The following is a 16,826-nucleotide window of genomic DNA, read 5'->3' on the forward strand; positions in this document are numbered from 1 at the left end:
TTCATTTGCCTTGATGAATAACCATATTTTCCTTTATGCAGATCCATGGAATCTATATTCATGTTTTTGTATTCCTGGGCTGCATGATTGGACTGACCCTTTTTGTTGGAGTAGTTATTGCTAATTTCAATGAAAACAAGGTAAGAATTTTTGGTTTGGATACCACAGGGTTTAGCCTTTTCTAGCCTCTCACTTTGAGCTATTTTTTTCTGTTCACACGCGGCATGAAGCCGCGTTAAACTGTAATGTGACTGGTGTAAATAATCTCTATAACTGTTTTGCAAGCAACGTTATTGCTGCTTTTCAGACCATCATTTAAGGGTACAGTTCTCTTGCTAAATTTACCCTTTTGGTAACAGTGTCATTAATTCACTGACAACTGAGGGGCGCATCTCCTATTGTTCAAAGTGAAAAGATGTGCAGCAAGTTATTAAAATACAATAGATGAAAGTGATTCACTAATTACAGGTAATATTACTTTCACGAAATGTAAATTGTATGCTTCTGTGTAACTCAGTAGGTGAACTCAGAATTTTGATGGCGATGAGGGGTGTCTGGTAGAAATTTTAAAATCCTAATTCACAGAAAAAAGGATTTTGTGGCAGGGCATGGTGGCTCACCCCTGTAATCCCAGCACTTTGGGAGGCCGAGGCAGGTGGATCACTTGAGGTCAGGAGTTCAAGACCAGTCTGGCCAACACGGTGAAACCCTACCTCTACTAAAAATACAAACATTAGCCAGGCGTGGTGATGCATGCCTATAATCCTAGCTACTGGGTTGGCTGAGGCATGAGAATTGCTTGAACCTAAGAGGCGAGGTTGCAGTGAGCCAAGATCATGCCACTGCATCCAGCCTGAGCAACAGAGTAAGACTTGAAAGCAAAAAAAAAGAAAAAAAGATTTTCTAATTTCATATGAACTTGACATACTTTGTGAACTCGGGAAGCCTGTTGAGTTTGTAACAGCCCTAATGATTAGAACAAAGACTCACAAATGGGAAAACAACAATGTAGTTTCCTATCAAATGTGAGTTTGGGGAAGAACATTCTATTAGCACTCCTTGGAGAGGTACTTGCTCATCTAGGCACTTGTGCCCTCTATTGTTTGAGAGGCAGTCTTTGGAATCATAGTAAGAGAAATGCATGCAGTTTTTGAGCACACACAGTGTATTAAGATTTTACATATTCAGTCAATTCTCACAACTCTCAAATGCACGGTTGCAGAAAAAGCAATGACTAGTCTGGGGCTTAAAAGGTGTGATAAACAGGGCCAGAATTCAGAATTGGTGCCTATTACTGCAGGCTCTGTGATTCTTTGAAGGCATGAGTATCATAAAGTCAACCTTCACTCTGCATTAAGTTGAAGCTAGATGTGCCTGTAAAGCACCGTGCTGTTCGGTGTTATTCATGGCTAGGACTGATTCCCATGCGTTCACATCAGAGCTCTTCAGTTTGTGTTGCCAAACATGGGACTGTATCTGTCATTCACTGTCCTCAGGCTCAACGTGTGTGGTACCAGTTACCCAGTCAATTGACACCTTTGATGTGTGGCTAATGAGCATATCATTTCATTCAGGCTTTCAAAGGATGAGATTTAAAAATTCCTCTTTTGGGCCCCGACTCTACTTGGACCCTCAGAAACATGGGATGTTAGAGACAGAAAGAACGGTAGTGATCGTGTCACCCAGCCCCTTATTTTACTCCTATCCCATTCATTAATGAGATGCTTTGAGCCCTACAGTGTTTAGTTTAATACCAAGCAGAAGGAGGAAGAAGGATCTTTTTAGATGCCTTTGAACCATGTAATGCAGCAGACACTGAGAATTCTAGAACATAAGCAGAAGCTAATCAGTCAATTAACAGGAGAGTTTAGGCACTGCTTGCCCAGAACACCGTTAAGAAGCCCTCTGAGCAGGCACTTGATTTCAGGAAGATTAGAACATATCACAGCTCACAATTCAGCAACATACATAGAACAACATAAAATGTTCAGTAACTGGAAATAAATGTATAATTAATTGCAACACGTGAGCTTAGAGAAGTGGCTGAGGTAAGCAGAATAACCAGGGAGGTCTCCATCCAGCGCCGTATTTATGTTCTGCAGGTAGGAAAGAGCAACTTGGCCTGTTTGGGGATCTGGGGCATATGTTCTATCAGCTCAAATGGGCACTTAAAGGAGAAATTGACAAGAAATTATATTACCAAGCTTTACAAACTTGATTTGTTAATTGGAGGTATCAACTGTTAAATTATGTGAGGCTTTTAGAAAAGTTTATTTCTCTGCTTTTTTTTTTTTTTCCAGAAAGCAGCTCATGAGCTGCCATGTAACAGCATTTATATACTATTCAATCATTCAACAGATATATTTGAGCATCTACTAGGTGCCAGATGCTGCTCTTGACACTGAGGACCTAGCAAACTAACTGAAACACTAAACACAGAAAAGTTATTTGCCCTCATGGAGCACACATCTTAGTAGTCATACCCAAAGGCACATAGGTAAATTTCCAAATATAGAGACAACAGAGATAGAAAATGAGGGAATCTTTAGGGTACAATTCAGAATCATACAAAAATATGTCTTCTTTTGAAAATGGAAACCTCTTTAAAAAGTTCCAAGTCTGTACTAGTAATATAGATTTTTTTCTGATTTCTCTACTATATAAGACAATGTGTTTGATTTATTAACCTAATTCGACAATAATAAACTTTCAGAGGCTTTTATATATTAATGATCAGATGATACCTCCATGCTTATTCTTTTAGATCCTTTCAGAGTTCAACTTTCCAAAATTATTTTTTTGTTTAACAAAGTAATTCCATTAATGTTTATGGTGGCTAGAGAACATGTGTTTGTTTATAATTAGTGAGAAAAGTGGTTTAGCAATGTGATTATCAGAAAAGAACAATTTTAAACACTATTATTGGGAAAAGGTATAGAACTTCCAAATCTCAAAATGTACAAAACAAAAATTAACCAAGTTGTAAAAAGAAGCTAGAAAATCCAAAATCATAGTGAAAGATATTAACATATTTCTCAAAAAAATCTCATAATTCAGAGAAGAATAAAAGGAAATATGAGACTTGATACAATAAACACAATCAAATGAACACATAAGGAAAACTCTAGTTCCAACAATTTGAGAATGTGCATTATTTTCAAGCACAAAATGTATCTCCCAGAAGGCCATAATTACCAAAGAATTGATAATGTAAGAAAGTTTTCTGACAATAATGAAAAAAAAAAACAACTCTACAATTTGGAAATGTTAAGACAATACTCTAAATAATTTATGAGTTAAAGAAGAAATTATAATAGAAAATGACAAAATATTTACAGACAAAACATTTTATAGTGTCATATACAAAAACTCATGAGGTATGGATAAATCAGTAATTACAAATAAATGTATCACTTGAAGTTGTATATATTAGAGAAGAATCACAAGTTAAATATTAGTATGTCAAATATCCAAATCAACAAATTATAATAACAAAGTAAAATCAAATAAAGTAGGGGGGAAGAAAGAACAAAGATTAGGACAGAAATTAATGATACAGAAAGCAAGGAAACTTGTATAGCTTCTATAATGTTCAAGAATAACAAAAGGTGGGTTTTGTTTTTTTTAATCAAATCAATAAACCTCTAGGAAGGTTGAGCAAAAATAAAAACATAAAACAGGAAAGTAAGCTACAATAATTAAAACAGTGTCAGTATTGTTATAGGTATAGAAAATTAGACTTACGGAAAAAGCTAGAAAGACCCAGCAGGGACCCATGTATGCAGAAAACAGAAGCAGCTCAACAAATTAGTGCAGAGGGTGGTGAGACCAATAAGGAGTGGTGTTGGGGGTATTGACTGTATTGATGTAAAGAGCTATGCTGAGATCTCTACCTCACTGCATACTCAAAAATGAATTCCAGATGAATTAAAGACTTCAATACGAAAAGCAAAATTTAAACCATTTTTAAACCATGTCAGCATTTATTTTTATTTGAATTTCAGATAAGCAGCAAATAATGTTTTTGCTTTTATTATTATTTTTAATCAACACATAGTTATTGTACATATTTATGGGGTACAGTGTGATATTTCAATTCATGTATTATAATGTGTAATGATCAAATCAGGATAATTAGCATATCCATCGCCTCAAACATTTATCCCTGTTTTGTGTTGGGAACATTCAAAATCCTCTCTTCTAGGTATTTAAAAATATACAATTAATTATTATCAATTAGATTCACCCCCTATATTACCATGGAACACTAAAACTTATTCCTGCAATCTAACTGTATTTTCATATCTGTTAATCAACATTTGACTATCCCTATTCTAGTTCCCCTCCCCACCCCTAGTAAGCATTTGTTTTTTACCCTGGAGTCGTTATGGATTTCATCGCATTAGCCACCAAGTAAAATCTACAAAGGAAAAAATATATAAACTCGATTATATTTAAATTAAAATTTTCTGAATGAAAAAAGACACTCTAAGCAAAATAAAAATACAAGCCAAGACTAAGAGAAACTATTTACAACTTACATAATTGACAAAAGATTAGTATCAAGCATTTATAAAGAATCTCTACAAACAATTAAAAAGTAAATATCAAAATACAAAAATTAGCAAAGGATATGAATAGGCAATTCATATAGGAAGATACAAGCATCACCATTTACACACAAATGTTTCATCTCATTAATATTAAAACAACATTAGATACATTTCACACCTATCAAAATGGTCAGATTACAATGTCTAGTAATATCAAGTATTGCAAGAATATTAGGATATAGTAACACTTGTATATTGCTGGTAGGAGATTTGTTTTGGTTATTGCTCTTTGGAAAGCAAGTTGGCAACATCTGGTAAATGTAAAGATGTTTAAATTCCTAGATCCCATCAATTCTTCTCCTAGAGATTTACAATGGAGAAACCCTCATAGATATTCACTGTGAGACAGTACATGGATGCTTATTGCAGCACTGGTTATAGTCCATAAATGTAAAATGAATAAATTATGGTATTTATACAGTGGACAGTGTTTGTGAGCAGTTGAACAAGTTAGATCTAGTAATCTAGTTGTATGGAAAGTATACTGTTCAATGAAGATATAAAGAAACAGCATAAATAATCACATATTGGACACCATTTCTATAAATATTAAAAAATTCAAAACAAATTCTTATGTATTGATACATACATAAGCACAAAAGTCTGAAAACATAGTAAGGAGGATGCACACCTGAAGGGTAGTGGTTAGCTCTGGGTAAGGAAAGGGAGAGTGGAGTTTTTATCTAGTTTTTAAAATTACACTTCTGCCTTTATGATAAAATATGATGCACCGCAGTGCAATACAATATAATTTTATCATACGCATTTTAATCAAGTACTCCGTTATATAGAATATGGAATTCCATTTAGGCAGTTATCACAGCACTACTTCCTTGAAATGCAAACTCTGTGACTTAGTATCTCTCAAAAACAGTTTTGCAGTTGCACATATTAGACATTTTTTAAGGAAAGACAAAATACCCTTAACTAGAAGCCATAGCATTGACAAGCTATAATTTTGCTGCTATGAAATGAAAGGAAATTAACTACTATGAGTGAGTATCCTTTTTTGAAAATGTAGTTATGTAGAAACTCCTCTTTACATTTTCCCAAACCTGAACGTTACACATCTCCAAAGATAGAAGTTGAAGGCTGCTGAATTCTCTCTGAAACACCTGGTCATCATTTTGGGAACTCTTCCCGAGACCAACTTTGAGCATTCTGATCATGTTTTCTAAACAGCACGGTTGGAAGAACATGGTCAGCGCAAGCCCCCACATCAGTCCTGTTTGTCTCTGCACCCCATCTGTCATGTTCTTGGCGCAAGCACGTGACAAAAGGCCATTTCCTGCTTTCCTTTGTCTGTTAAGGGGACGGCTTTGCTGACTGTCGATCAGAGAAGATGGGAAGACCTGAAGAGCCGACTGAAGATCGCACAGCCTCTTCATCTCCCGCCTCGCCCGGGTACCCAAGATGCTCTGATTTTATTCATGTTGGGCACTAGTGTGCACGATTCCCCAGGAGTCACAGATTTAAATTAAAATAATAATCGTGAGGCCGCTGGGAGGCTGTGCATAAGTTAATATGGAAACAGGCTCCAAACCACAGATCTCTCCATAAGGCTATTAAAATCAACCACCCAAAGGCTGTGCTTCAGTGCTCTCAGACTAAGCCTTAATGAAAAAATGAATTTTTTAAATAAAATATATTTGCGCTTGCCTTTTAAAAATATGAGTGAAATGTATTAAACTGACAGAAATTGAATGATGCACTTCTCTTTCCAATATAGACGGCGTCATGCACTGTCATTTTAAATATTCAGAGCCAGCCATTGCTGCAAAAACACCTCACGATAGATGGAACTATTTGGGGAGGAAAATGTAATGGGTTTTAAGATAAGCATTTAAGAAAATAAATGGCAAGAAAGTAAACGTGACCTGGGTCTAACATGCCCTTGCCCAAACCTTTCTTTTCTAGATAATGATGGTTTTAGAGCTAAAATGTATGACATAACCCAGCATCCATTCTTTAAGAGGACAATTGCATTACTCGTCCTGGCCCAGTCGGTGTTGCTGTCTGTCAAGGTACTTAGTTTCACCCTAAGGCTCTGGGAATGAATTGTGTATTCACTGCTGCATCCGAGAGTATCACAAGCTGCTATATGCATTCACAGTTATGTTCTTGGGTATAAAAATTAAGATTCACTGTCATGGCAAAGTGGGCAGAAGAGGGGCAAGCCTGTATGTGTCCAATGGATGTGGGCAATGACTCGTGCGCTGTTTCTGTTGCAGTGGGACGTCGAGGACCCGGTGACCGTACCTTTGGCAACCATGTCAGTTGTTTTCACCTTCATCTTTGTTCTGGAGGTACTGTAATGAGTCAGCTAGCTCTAGGGGAATCTGTGCACAGTTTTAAAGTAAATCAGCATCCCTCTTTGATGCCACTTACTCTCCTCTCTGTGTTCCATTGCCTTTGAAGCTTTGCCCTTAGGATATTTCCTTCTTAAGCGGTTCTGCTTAACTCGAACAAAGACATCACTTTATCCATCAGATTTTTCTAACTACAGAAATGCTGCTGTCGATTGTTGTGTCTGAACATTGGCCTGTCTAGTTATGCGAGTTCTAATATTTAGAGGGAATGGTGCAAGCCACTATAATTCATTGACTCAAATTGCAATAGAGTGGCAAAGCAAGTTGGCCCAGACAAGGTTATTTTAACATGTGTTTCATATAATATCGCTTTCCAGGACAGTCTTCTTGAAATACAAGCAGATCCTCATTTTGCCCTATACTGGTTGATGTTTCCCAAAATCTATGGCCTTTTGCTTAAGGAAGAAAAATGTCCCATGATCAGAACTAGTTATAAAACAGAGGAGAGTGTAAAGAACAGATTTGTAAGCTACTTAGCTTCAAAAATAAAATCATATATCTTGGTAATAAACTCTTCTTTTTAGTTACTACATTGTTTACAGTTATTCTTTAAATAGATAATATAACTGAGCATGCTGGCTCACTCCTGGAATCCCAGAACTTTGGGAGGCCAAGGTGGGTGGATCACCTGAGGCCAGGAGTTTGAGACCAGCCTGGCCAACAAGGTAAAACCCCATCTCTACTAAAAATACAAAAATTAGCCAGGAGTGGTTACACGTGCCTATAACCCCAGCTACTCGGGAGGCTGAGGCAGGAGAATCGCTTGAACCTGGGAGGCAGAGGCTGCAGTGAGCCAAGATCGCGCCCCTGCACTCCAGCCTGGGTGACAGAGCGAGACTCAGTCTCAAAAAATAATAAAAAATAAATAAATAGACCAACAGACAGACAGATAGTGTCGGCACGTGACCTAAAAGGAAACCTCAAAAGGCATTAAAGTATTTGTCTCATTTTCAATGAAAAAAATATTGTGTCCACATCAAATAATTTAGAATTTTCTTCATTTGAAAAAAAAATACATACACATAATGCATCTCAAATTAATACATTTAAGTATGTGCTAAACCCCCTCTCTGTTTATTTTCTTCTTTGCTTTTTCTCCAGGTTACCATGAAGATCATAGCAATGTCACCTGCTGGCTTCTGGCAAAGCAGAAGAAACCGATACGATCTCCTGGTGACGTCACTTGGCGTTGTATGGGTGGTGCTTCACTTTGCCCTCCTGGTAAGCGTAGAAGTCAAGTTGATTTCAGCTGATTATTTCAGTTTGGTTCAGTTCTGCTCAGTCCTATTTCCAGTCTCATTTTGTTCCACATCAACCTGGGTGTTAGATGGACCTCCCTAAAGCCCAGCTTTGACTGTGATGGACTCTCAGACATGATTGTGTCTACATGTACACACCCCCGCACTCTTCACACAGGCAAAACCTGGCCCCTCAAAGCCCTAGATGGTGCAAGCTAGAAAGAGAAGGACCTTCAAGATCTTCTGATTTAACCCCTCATTTTACCAAAGGGGAAAACAAGAAAGAAAGAAAGAGAAAGACTGCAACAGAGATTGAGAACTGTCCGAATTCACACAACAAGCTAGTATCAGAAGACTACAATCCTGGTTTCCTGTTTTCTCAGCTGAAATATAGCATTCATTCCACTTCATTATAGTCAGTATTTCACGATGTAATTCTCAAGTACTTCCACTGTTTCATTTTCTATAAGACATTTAGCTTCCACTTCTCTAAAGCATATGATTCTCCATCTCTATACCTGTGTTCTCACTATTTTACCTAAAGTGCCTTCAGCATCCATTCAGTCCGAGATCCCGCTCAAAATCTGCAGCTATGGGTGTACTGAGCTGTAATCTAGGGCCATATTGTCCAGTGAAAATAAAATATGGCCACAGATATCACTAGATACCTGTGTGATAATTTTCTAGAAGCCACAATAAAAAAGAAGCAATTATTTATTATAATTATTTATGTAATTATAATTATTAACAATTTAATGATTATATTTTCTAAACTACTATATCCAAAATAGTATTATTTTCATGTGTAAGCAATATAAAATTATTGAGGTAAGTTGCATCCTTGTATCTGTGTGTGAAGTCTTTGGCTGAGTAGGTATTTTACATTTACAGTATATCTTCATTTAAATTGTCACATTTCAAGTGCTCAATAACCCACATGTGGTTCCATGTGGCTGGTGGTTACCATGTTGGACAGCACAGCTCTGGAAGATATGGGTCCTAGTCTAGGCTCCACCATTTTCCAGCCTTGACTAATTTATTTGCCTTCAATGATCCTTTGCTTCCTGCTCTGAACGGGCAATATAACTTCATAATCCACCTATTTCCTCTGCCATTATGAAGATCAAGTGAGATAATATATTTGAGGCTTTCTTGAACTAGAAAGATTATACAAGCCTGTAGGCATTATTATAATTACCTTCTTTTTGTTAGTCATCCTTGATCTCATCCCAAGGAATATTATTAGTTTTTCCCTCTTTCCTTCTATCCATTCTCCCAGCCCCTTCATGTTAGAGACATGCCGGGAAAGACTTATTTACACATCCTAAAGTGCTTGCCTTAATATGAGATGCTGTGCTCATGAACATAGTGAGCATCCTTCTTAAACCAGTGGTTGCCTTCAGCATCAGGAGCTGTATGAAGCCTAGGTGAGCTCTCAGTCACCCTGAACTATTTTCTCAGCATTAGATGGTTCTCAATTCCTAGTACAAGACACAGTACTAGTAATTGAGAAGAATGTTATAAGCAAAACAAATACAGTTGCTGCTCTTGTGAACCTTAGATCCTGGAAAAGTGACAGATAGTCATCAATTGCTCACAAATCTATGAGTATAATGACTATGATGAGGGAGATGAAGGAAAGCCTGTGTTCCTGTGACAACTTAGATAATAGTGGGAGATGGTTTCATCAGAGAGGTCTTGGAAGACATCCCCAAGGGAGTGATGGCTCCATCTGTAGGATAAGGGGAGGGCATTTCAGGTAGCTGTCCCCATGATGGAAAGATGACAGAGCTGGAAGAAGGATAGATACATAGTACTAGCATAGTACAAGATTTGGATGGGTAAGGTGTCAGACCTCTTAGGACTTTGCAGTTCAGGTGAAGAAATCAGGTTCTCATCCTAAAAACTATTGGTTGTCTTTACTTCCAAAACATAAAGAGGGAAGGTATCTGCAATAGATCTTTAGCGAACGTGGAAAGAAGAGGCAGTAAGGCCCATGTTTTTCCTTTCTCCAGATAAAATGTGTATTAGTCCCTTCTCACGCTGTTATGAAGAAATACCCAAAACTGGGTAATTTATAAAGGAAAGATGTTTAATCGACTCACAGTTCCACATGGCTGGGAAAGCCTCAGGAAACTTACAATCATGGTGGAAAGGGAAGCAAACACATCCTTCTTCACAAGGGAACAAGAGAGAGAAGAATGACTGCCCAGCAAAGGGGGATGTCCCATATAAAACCATCAGATCTTGTGAGAACTAACTCAATATCATGAGAACAGGATGGGGGAAACCACCCTCATGATTCAATTATCTCCACCTGGTCCCTCCCACAACACATGGAGATTATGGGGACTACAATTCAAGATGAGATTTGGGTGGGGACACAGCTAAACCATATCATTCTGCCTGGACCCCTCCCAAATCTCATGTCATCACAATTCAAAATACAATCATACCCTCCCAACAGTCCCCCAAAGTCTTAACTCATTCCAGCATTAACTCAAAAGTCCAAGCCCAAAGTCTTATCTGAGAAAAGGAGAGTTTCTTCTGTCTATGAGCCTGTAAAATCAAAAGCAAGTTAGTTACTTCCTAGATACAATGGGGGTACAGGCATTGGGTAAATATACCCATTCCAAATGGGAGAAATTGGTCAAAACAAAGGGGCTGTAGGCACCATGCAAGTCCAAAATCCAATAGGGCAGTCATTAAACATTAAAGTTCCAAAATAATCTCCTTTGACTCTATGTCTTATATCCAGGGCACCCTGATGCAAGAGGTGGGCTCCCATGGCCTTGGGCAGCTCCACCATTGTGGCTTTGCAGGGGACAGCCCCCCGCCTGGAGTGGTGTTGAGTGTCTGTGGCTTTTCCAGGCACACAGTGCAAGCTGTCAGTGGATCTACCATTCTGGAGTCTGGACAGCGGTGGCCCTCTTCTCACAGCTCCACTAGGCAGTGCCCCAGTGGGGACTCTGTGTGTGGACTCCAACCACACATTTTACTTCTGCACTGCCCCAGCAGAGGTTCTCCATGAGAGCTCAGTCCCCACAGCAAACTTCTGCCTCGACATCCAATTGTTTCTATATATCCTGTGAAATCTAGGCAGAGGTTCCCAAACCTCAGTTCTTGACTTCTGTTCACCCACAGGCCCAACACCATGTGTAAGCCACCAAGTCTTGGGGCTTGCACTCTTTGAAGCATTGGCCTGAGCTGTACATTGGTGTCTTTCAGCCATGGCTGGAGCAGAAGCTGCTGGAAGGCAAGGTACCATGTCCCAAAGCTGCATAGAGCAGGGGGAGCCTGCCCACAAAACCATTTTTCCCTCCTAGGCCTCCAGGCCTGTGAGGGAAGGGGCTGCCATGAAGGTCTCTGGCATGCCCTGGGGACATTTTCCCCATTGTCTTGGTGATTAGCATTCAGCCCCTCGTTACTTATGTAAATTTCTGCAACTGGCTTCAATTTCTCCCTAGTAAATGAGGTTTTCTTTTCTATAAAATCATCAGACTGCACATTTTCCAAATATTTATACTCTGCTTCCTCTTGAATACTATGTCACTTAGAAATTTATTCTACCAGATACCCTAAATCATCTCTCTCAAATTCAAGGTTCCACAGATCTCTAGGGCAGGGGCAAAAATGCCACCAGTCTCCTTGCTAAAGTATAACAAGTGTCACCTTTGCTCCAGTTCCCAATAAGTCTCTTATCTCCACCTGAGACCACCTCAGCCTGGACTTCATTGTCCATATCACTATCAGTATTTTGGTCAAAGCCATCCAACAAGTCTCTAGGAAGTTCCAAACTTTCCCATATCTTCCTGTCTTCTTCTGAGTCCTCCAAACTGTTCCACCCTCTGCCTGTTACCCAGATCCAATGTTGCTTCTAGATTTTCAGGTATCCTTATAGTAGCCTCCCACTCTAAGCATGAATTTACTGTATTAGTCCTTTTTCATGCTGATATGGAAAAATACCCAAAACTGGGTACTTTATAAAGGAAAGATGTTTAATTGTCTCACAGTTCTGCATGGCTGGGAAGGCCTCAGAAAACTTACCATCCTGGTGGAAGGGGAAGCAAACACATCCTTCTCCACATGGTGGCAGGAAGAAGTATGAGTGACCAGTGAAAGGGGAAGCCCCTTATAAAACTATCAGACCTCATGAGACTTAATCATCACAAGAATAGGATGAAGGAAACCACCCCGATGATTCAGTTATCTCTACTTGGTCCCTCCCATGATACGTGGGGATTATGGGAACTACAATCCAAGATGAGATTTGGGTGGGAACACAGCCAAACCATATCAAAATGCAAACTAAAGCTACTCACTTCAAGCAAAAGTCAAGTAGACTCCCTAATCCCAGATAACCTCAGAGAAGGAATCTTAAACCCAAAAGACCAATTTGCCTTTTCTGCCTAACTGTATTTGTTCTTCTCCAAGAACCTCTTTGGTCTCGGAAGGATGCTCATTCTCCACCATATTTTGCAGTGGATTATTGGGAAGGAAAGTTCCCTATCCAAAGATGCTATATGCACACATTCATGTGCTTAGACCTCACCAAGGATCTTGCTAGATCCCCTTCGCGGGGCCCATCTGTGACTGTCATCATTTGGCTAGGCAAGCCTCCTTGAGAGTAATCACACTCTGGCATCAGCTGAATGTTAAGGTTGTTATTGCAGTTATAGCTGGTGGGATCTTTGTTTCTCAAATGAAGCTTTCTTATTCATAAAGTGCAGTCATCTCTTCCTGGTAATCACACCCTTGAAGAAAGAGCTGGATGTGTTCCTGAGCAGGGAGGACCTCTCTGAAATCAGCTTAGAAGAATGAGTGTGTATTTGTTCTTCAGTGGTGTCTAGAATCTGACTTCTGGCAATCTTTTCCACCATCAGCCCTTTCTTTTTGCCAGGATTCCTTTATCTCCTATGTCGGTTGACCTTCCTATGTTGCACCATTATCCTATGTTTTTCATACCATATATACAAAAAAGCTGGTCACCATTTTATGTAAAATAAATTTCAAAATACAGAATTTAGCTGAGTCAAACAGAACCCGAAGTTTCATTTGAGATTGAATTTTAAATCTCATATTTATTCATGAGTGAGTTTTTGCAGTGACCTTTTCAGCACCTTTTTTAGATAACTTTCTTACAAGAATTTACACATATTCAGCTAATTATTCAGTATACTTCATGGAATACTTAAAAAATGGAACTGTAACAAGATCTTTTGTGCAAATTATGAGAGGCTGTCTTCTGTTTAAATTTCAGAATGCATATACCTACATGATGGGCGCTTGTGTGATTGTATTTAGGTTTTTCTCCATCTGTGGAAAACATGTAAGTACCTTGTGAAGAATCTTATTCAAGGTTATATATGTGTTAATGAAAGAATGGTAATTAATTGATTACAGCCTTACCTCTGCGTATTTAGGGATGTAGTCACACATTACTAGACATCATAAGTCAAGATTAACAAATATTAAATATTATTAAATGAATCAGTAGTTATCATCTGATGTGTTTCCTGCCATTTATGTTGCTTATTCTTTATATTCAATAATTAAATTATTTAAATTTATTAAAGATAATATATCAGTCATGAAAACAAAAACCAATATTCTTTCTTAATGCATTTTTATTTTTATTTTCAATAAAGTTAAGTAACTTTACTTCAAAGAAAAATAATCTTTAATGAATTTGTATGTTTACATGATTTCAGATTTTTTTTTTTTTTTTTGAGACAGAGTGTCTTGCTCTGTCACCAGGCTGGAGTGCAGTGGCGGGTTCTTGGCTCACTGTTTTCTCCACCTCCCAGGTTCAAGTGATTCTCCTGCCTCAGTCTCCCAAGTAGCTGGGATTACAGGCATGCGCCACCATACCCAGCTAATTTTTGTATTTTTAGTAGAGACAGGGTTTCACCACGTTAGCCAGGATGGGATTCCAGATTTTTTAATATTTTTTGTTAATGTTCATGGGTATATTCCACATATATTTTTCATTTTTTACAATGCTGTTTCCTTTTTTATTACAAACATTATTTCATATATACATTCCATATGTACACGTAACCAGTATATTTAATATTTTATAGTTATTTAGTATTATACCATTGCTTAGGTTTGTTTCTGTGAAAGTCTATTTGTGGAAGAAACCTGAGTTTACTTGCTATCAGTCAAAAATATGTAGCCCTTATCATAGAGAATTGAGCAGGAGAAGAGAAAATGGAAGGTGAAAATGCTTACTGTTACTCTTATTAATTTGTGTGAAGAGGCTGAAATGTTTGAAATAAGAATAACATCCACCCAAAGCCTGGTGGGTTTTGAACAATATTTAGATTTAATACCTTATAGAAAGCAACTTTCAAATGATACACCTAAGAATCTCTTTTGAGCCAATCTGCTTAAAAATTAGTTGCTACCCAGGTCTTCCATAGCTTAATGGATTGAATATTCTCTCTCTCTCTCTCTGTCTCTCTCTCTCTCTCTCTCTCTGTCTCCTTGCTTCCCACCCGTGGTCCCCAGGTAACGCTAAAGATGCTCCTCTTGACAGTGGTCGTCAGCATGTACAAGAGCTTCTTCATCATAGTAGGCATGTTCCTCTTGCTGCTGTGTTACGCTTTTGCTGGAGTTGTTTTGTTTGGTACTGTGAAATATGGGGAGAACATTAACAGGTTGGTGTATATTTATCTTTCTATTCATTTATCAAGCAAACACTTTAGTAATAAAGTTTTAAATAAACAAATGTTTTTTGTCTATTGAAGTCTAGGAGAGGGGAAAGGGAAGTAATCTGTTGGAAATTAAAATAAAATAGCCAAGTTTTAAATATTTTTCCAGTTGAAAAAGGTTATTCAACTGAAAAGGTCTAATTTCAAAACCTTAGAAAATTTAGAGATAAAAGAAAACAAAGAGAATCCATAATTCCACCAACATTCAGTAATCATCACTCCCAATTCCAGCACTTTTTCTATCTACATATTGCCAAAAAATGATATACTATTTTTAGTTGGAACAATTTTAAGATAACTTTGGGTTTCTTTCTCAGCAAAATATGGGAAGTTAGAGCCCCCCAAATGGTTGTAATATATGAAAAGCAGTTTTCAATGATTTGCCTAAGTTTTATAGACGCATCTCATTTTTTTTTTTTTTAAGTCCTGATATAACAAAGTATATACCGATATGTCTGGTTGTAGGAATTAGCTACGTGGCTGCCCCACTTTTTATAGCATCCTCCAAGTGAAAGAAGGAATCACTTAGTTGCCAAAGCCTGCCTACTTAGTCATTCAAGATGAATGGCAATAAATTAATGGTCATGCCAGAGTTGGGTGTTCAGACAGCTATATTTGGAGGCAAGTATAAATGACAAACTAATAAAAAGGTATAACCTTTGGAAAAGGTAACTTAGCAACCAAATTTGCTACAACCTCCACTTGTTTTGGTGGTGGCAAACTATGCTATTTCATGACAAACCCTCCTATTCACATTCTGTTAATTTTTTTTTCTTAAATTAGGCATGCAAACTTTTCTTCGGCTGGCAAAGCTATTACCGTACTGTTCCGAATTGTCACAGGTGAAGACTGGAACAAGATTATGCATGACTGTATGGTAAATATCTCTCACCATGAACAAAGCTTAGACTTAGAATCAGCATGAAAGTCTTGCAACCCAATGTTGGCAGGATCATCCTTGTTAGCGTCAAGACTTTCTGTGTGAAATATAAATCCTGACACTTCAGTCCATAAAATTGCATTATACATTCCAATGCATGAATATTTAGGGCAAAATACTCAATTAACCCAACCTGAGCTATTGTAGTTCCATTCAACAAATATGCATCCTGTGGGTGTTGTTCTTTGCCTCCCATCTTTAATATTTTGATAGTCAAAGTCAAACAGGGAGCCCTTTAATTTAATGTATTCAGTGGATAGTTCACTGCCCCTCAGCTATATGCTAGGTGCTAGGTCTTCAGCAACTCCAAGGTACACTCCAGGAGCTTACCTCAAGGGCTCTGAGCTACTCTTCCTTTATACTATAAATCATACTTTATACTTCCTTCTTACTATACCCTGTCTTCCCCAAGCATCATCCTTCTGGTATCAGTTTAAACATCCATTCCTTCAGGTCTTTTGCCTTCAGCTAAGACAGCCAGCTATATGTTCTTATGCTGCTCTATAGTTCTCCTTTGTAAGAAGTATCACAGCTGTAGTGAATTATTGGCTTACATTCATTTATTTTCTCTCTTTCTCACTATAGGACAGACCAATGCTATTTTATAAAAGTTCGGCAGTGCTGGAAATCTGCACTGTCCAATTCGGGAGCCACTAGCCATATGTGGTTATGGGGCACTTAAAATATGACTGACACAACTGAGGAACTAAATTTTAGTTTTAATTTTATATTATTACATTTTAATTCACATAATTTAAATTTACGTCGCTGCATGGAGCTAGTGGTCACCATATTGGATTACACAGCATCCAACTGTCAGCAGGAGGAAGGCACAGGGCCTATGTCTTTCTTACCAGTCTCTCCCCAAACTTGGCACAAACCTAGCACAGAGTAGGAGCGCTAGGACTTCATGCATGAATTAACAAGGAGAATTTGCCAAATCAAATAGA

The 16,826-nt window shown here is 38.0% G+C and overlaps 1 protein-coding gene across 5 annotated transcripts in view; it reads left to right on the forward strand.

Annotated features, from left to right (window-relative positions):
- Nucleotides 1-16,826, forward strand: part of NALCN (sodium leak channel, non-selective) — a 345,832-nt gene that overhangs the window by 311,119 nt on the left and 17,887 nt on the right. For all 5 annotated transcript variants that reach the window (XM_023218071.3, XM_023218072.3, XM_023218074.3 and 2 more), the window contains 8 exons: nt 42-140; nt 5,924-6,017; nt 6,531-6,637; nt 6,845-6,919; nt 8,084-8,203; nt 13,481-13,549; nt 14,734-14,882; nt 15,720-15,813. In XM_023218071.3, the coding sequence (XP_023073839.1) occupies nt 42-140; nt 5,924-6,017; nt 6,531-6,637; nt 6,845-6,919; nt 8,084-8,203; nt 13,481-13,549; nt 14,734-14,882; nt 15,720-15,813 (807 nt within the window). The remainder of the gene's footprint in view (nt 1-41; nt 141-5,923; nt 6,018-6,530; nt 6,638-6,844; nt 6,920-8,083; nt 8,204-13,480; nt 13,550-14,733; nt 14,883-15,719; nt 15,814-16,826) is intronic.

The sequence above is a fragment of the Piliocolobus tephrosceles genome, chromosome X, assembly GCF_002776525.5.
Source record: "Piliocolobus tephrosceles isolate RC106 chromosome X, ASM277652v3, whole genome shotgun sequence".
Classification (NCBI taxonomy): domain Eukaryota; kingdom Metazoa; phylum Chordata; class Mammalia; order Primates; family Cercopithecidae; genus Piliocolobus; species Piliocolobus tephrosceles.